This window comes from Mandrillus leucophaeus, unplaced genomic scaffold, assembly GCF_000951045.1.
Source record: "Mandrillus leucophaeus isolate KB7577 unplaced genomic scaffold, Mleu.le_1.0 Scaffold1344, whole genome shotgun sequence".
NCBI lineage: Eukaryota > Metazoa > Chordata > Mammalia > Primates > Cercopithecidae > Mandrillus > Mandrillus leucophaeus.
The window spans coordinates 273,786-274,641 of record NW_012101304.1 but is presented as its reverse complement, the minus strand read 5'-3'; the positions used below and the strand labels follow the sequence as shown (position 1 = coordinate 274,641).

The 856-nt window shown below is 51.4% G+C and overlaps 1 protein-coding gene across 1 annotated transcript in view; it reads left to right on the top strand.

Annotated features, from left to right (window-relative positions):
- The window catches only part of MUC19 (mucin 19, oligomeric), a 205,316-nt gene that overhangs the window by 100,691 nt on the left and 103,769 nt on the right, over positions 1-856 (top strand). The window contains 1 exon segment of the mRNA XM_011973120.1: positions 6-856. Coding sequence (XP_011828510.1) covers positions 6-856 — 851 coding nt within the window.

The window sequence follows — 856 nt, the reverse complement described above, 5'->3', positions numbered from 1 at the left end:
GACAGTCAGCTGAAGTGACAAGGACAACTGAACAATCAACTGCAGTGACAGGGACAATTGAATCACCAGTTGGAGTGACAGGGACAACTGGACTATCAGCTGAAGCAACAGGGACAACCAGACCATCAGCTAAGGTGACAGGGACAACTGAACTATCAGCTGGGGTGACAAGGATAACTGGACCATCAGCAGAAGTGACAGGGACAACTGGACCATTGGCTGGAGTGACAGAGACAACTGAATTATCAACAGAAGGGACACGGACAACTGGACTGTCAGCTGGGGTGACAGGGAAAACTGGATCATCAGCAGGAGTGACAGGAATAACTAGACCATCAGCAGAAGTGACAGGGAAAACTGGGCTATCAGCTGGAGTGATGGGGACAACTGGACCATCAGTTGAAGTGACAGGGACAACTGGATCATCAGCTGGAGTGACAGGGACAATTGGGCCATCAGCTGGAGTGACAGGGACAAGTGGACTATCAGCTGCAGTGGCAGGGACAACTGGCCCATCAGCTGAAGCAACAGGGCTACCTGTAGTATCAGCTGGGGTGACAGGGACAATTGGATCACCAGCTGGAGTGACAGGGACAACTCAGCTATCAGCTGTGGTGACAGGGATAACTGGACTATCAACTGAGGTGACAGGGACAACTGGACTATCAGCTGGGGTGACAGGGATACCTGGACTCTCAGCTGGGGTGACAGGGATAACTGGACCATCAGCTGGAGTGACAGGGATAACTATAGTATCAGCTGGAGTAACAGGGACAACTGAACTATCAGCTGAAGTTTCAGGGATAACTGGACCATCAGCTGGGGTGACAGGGACAACTGGACTATCAGCTGAAGT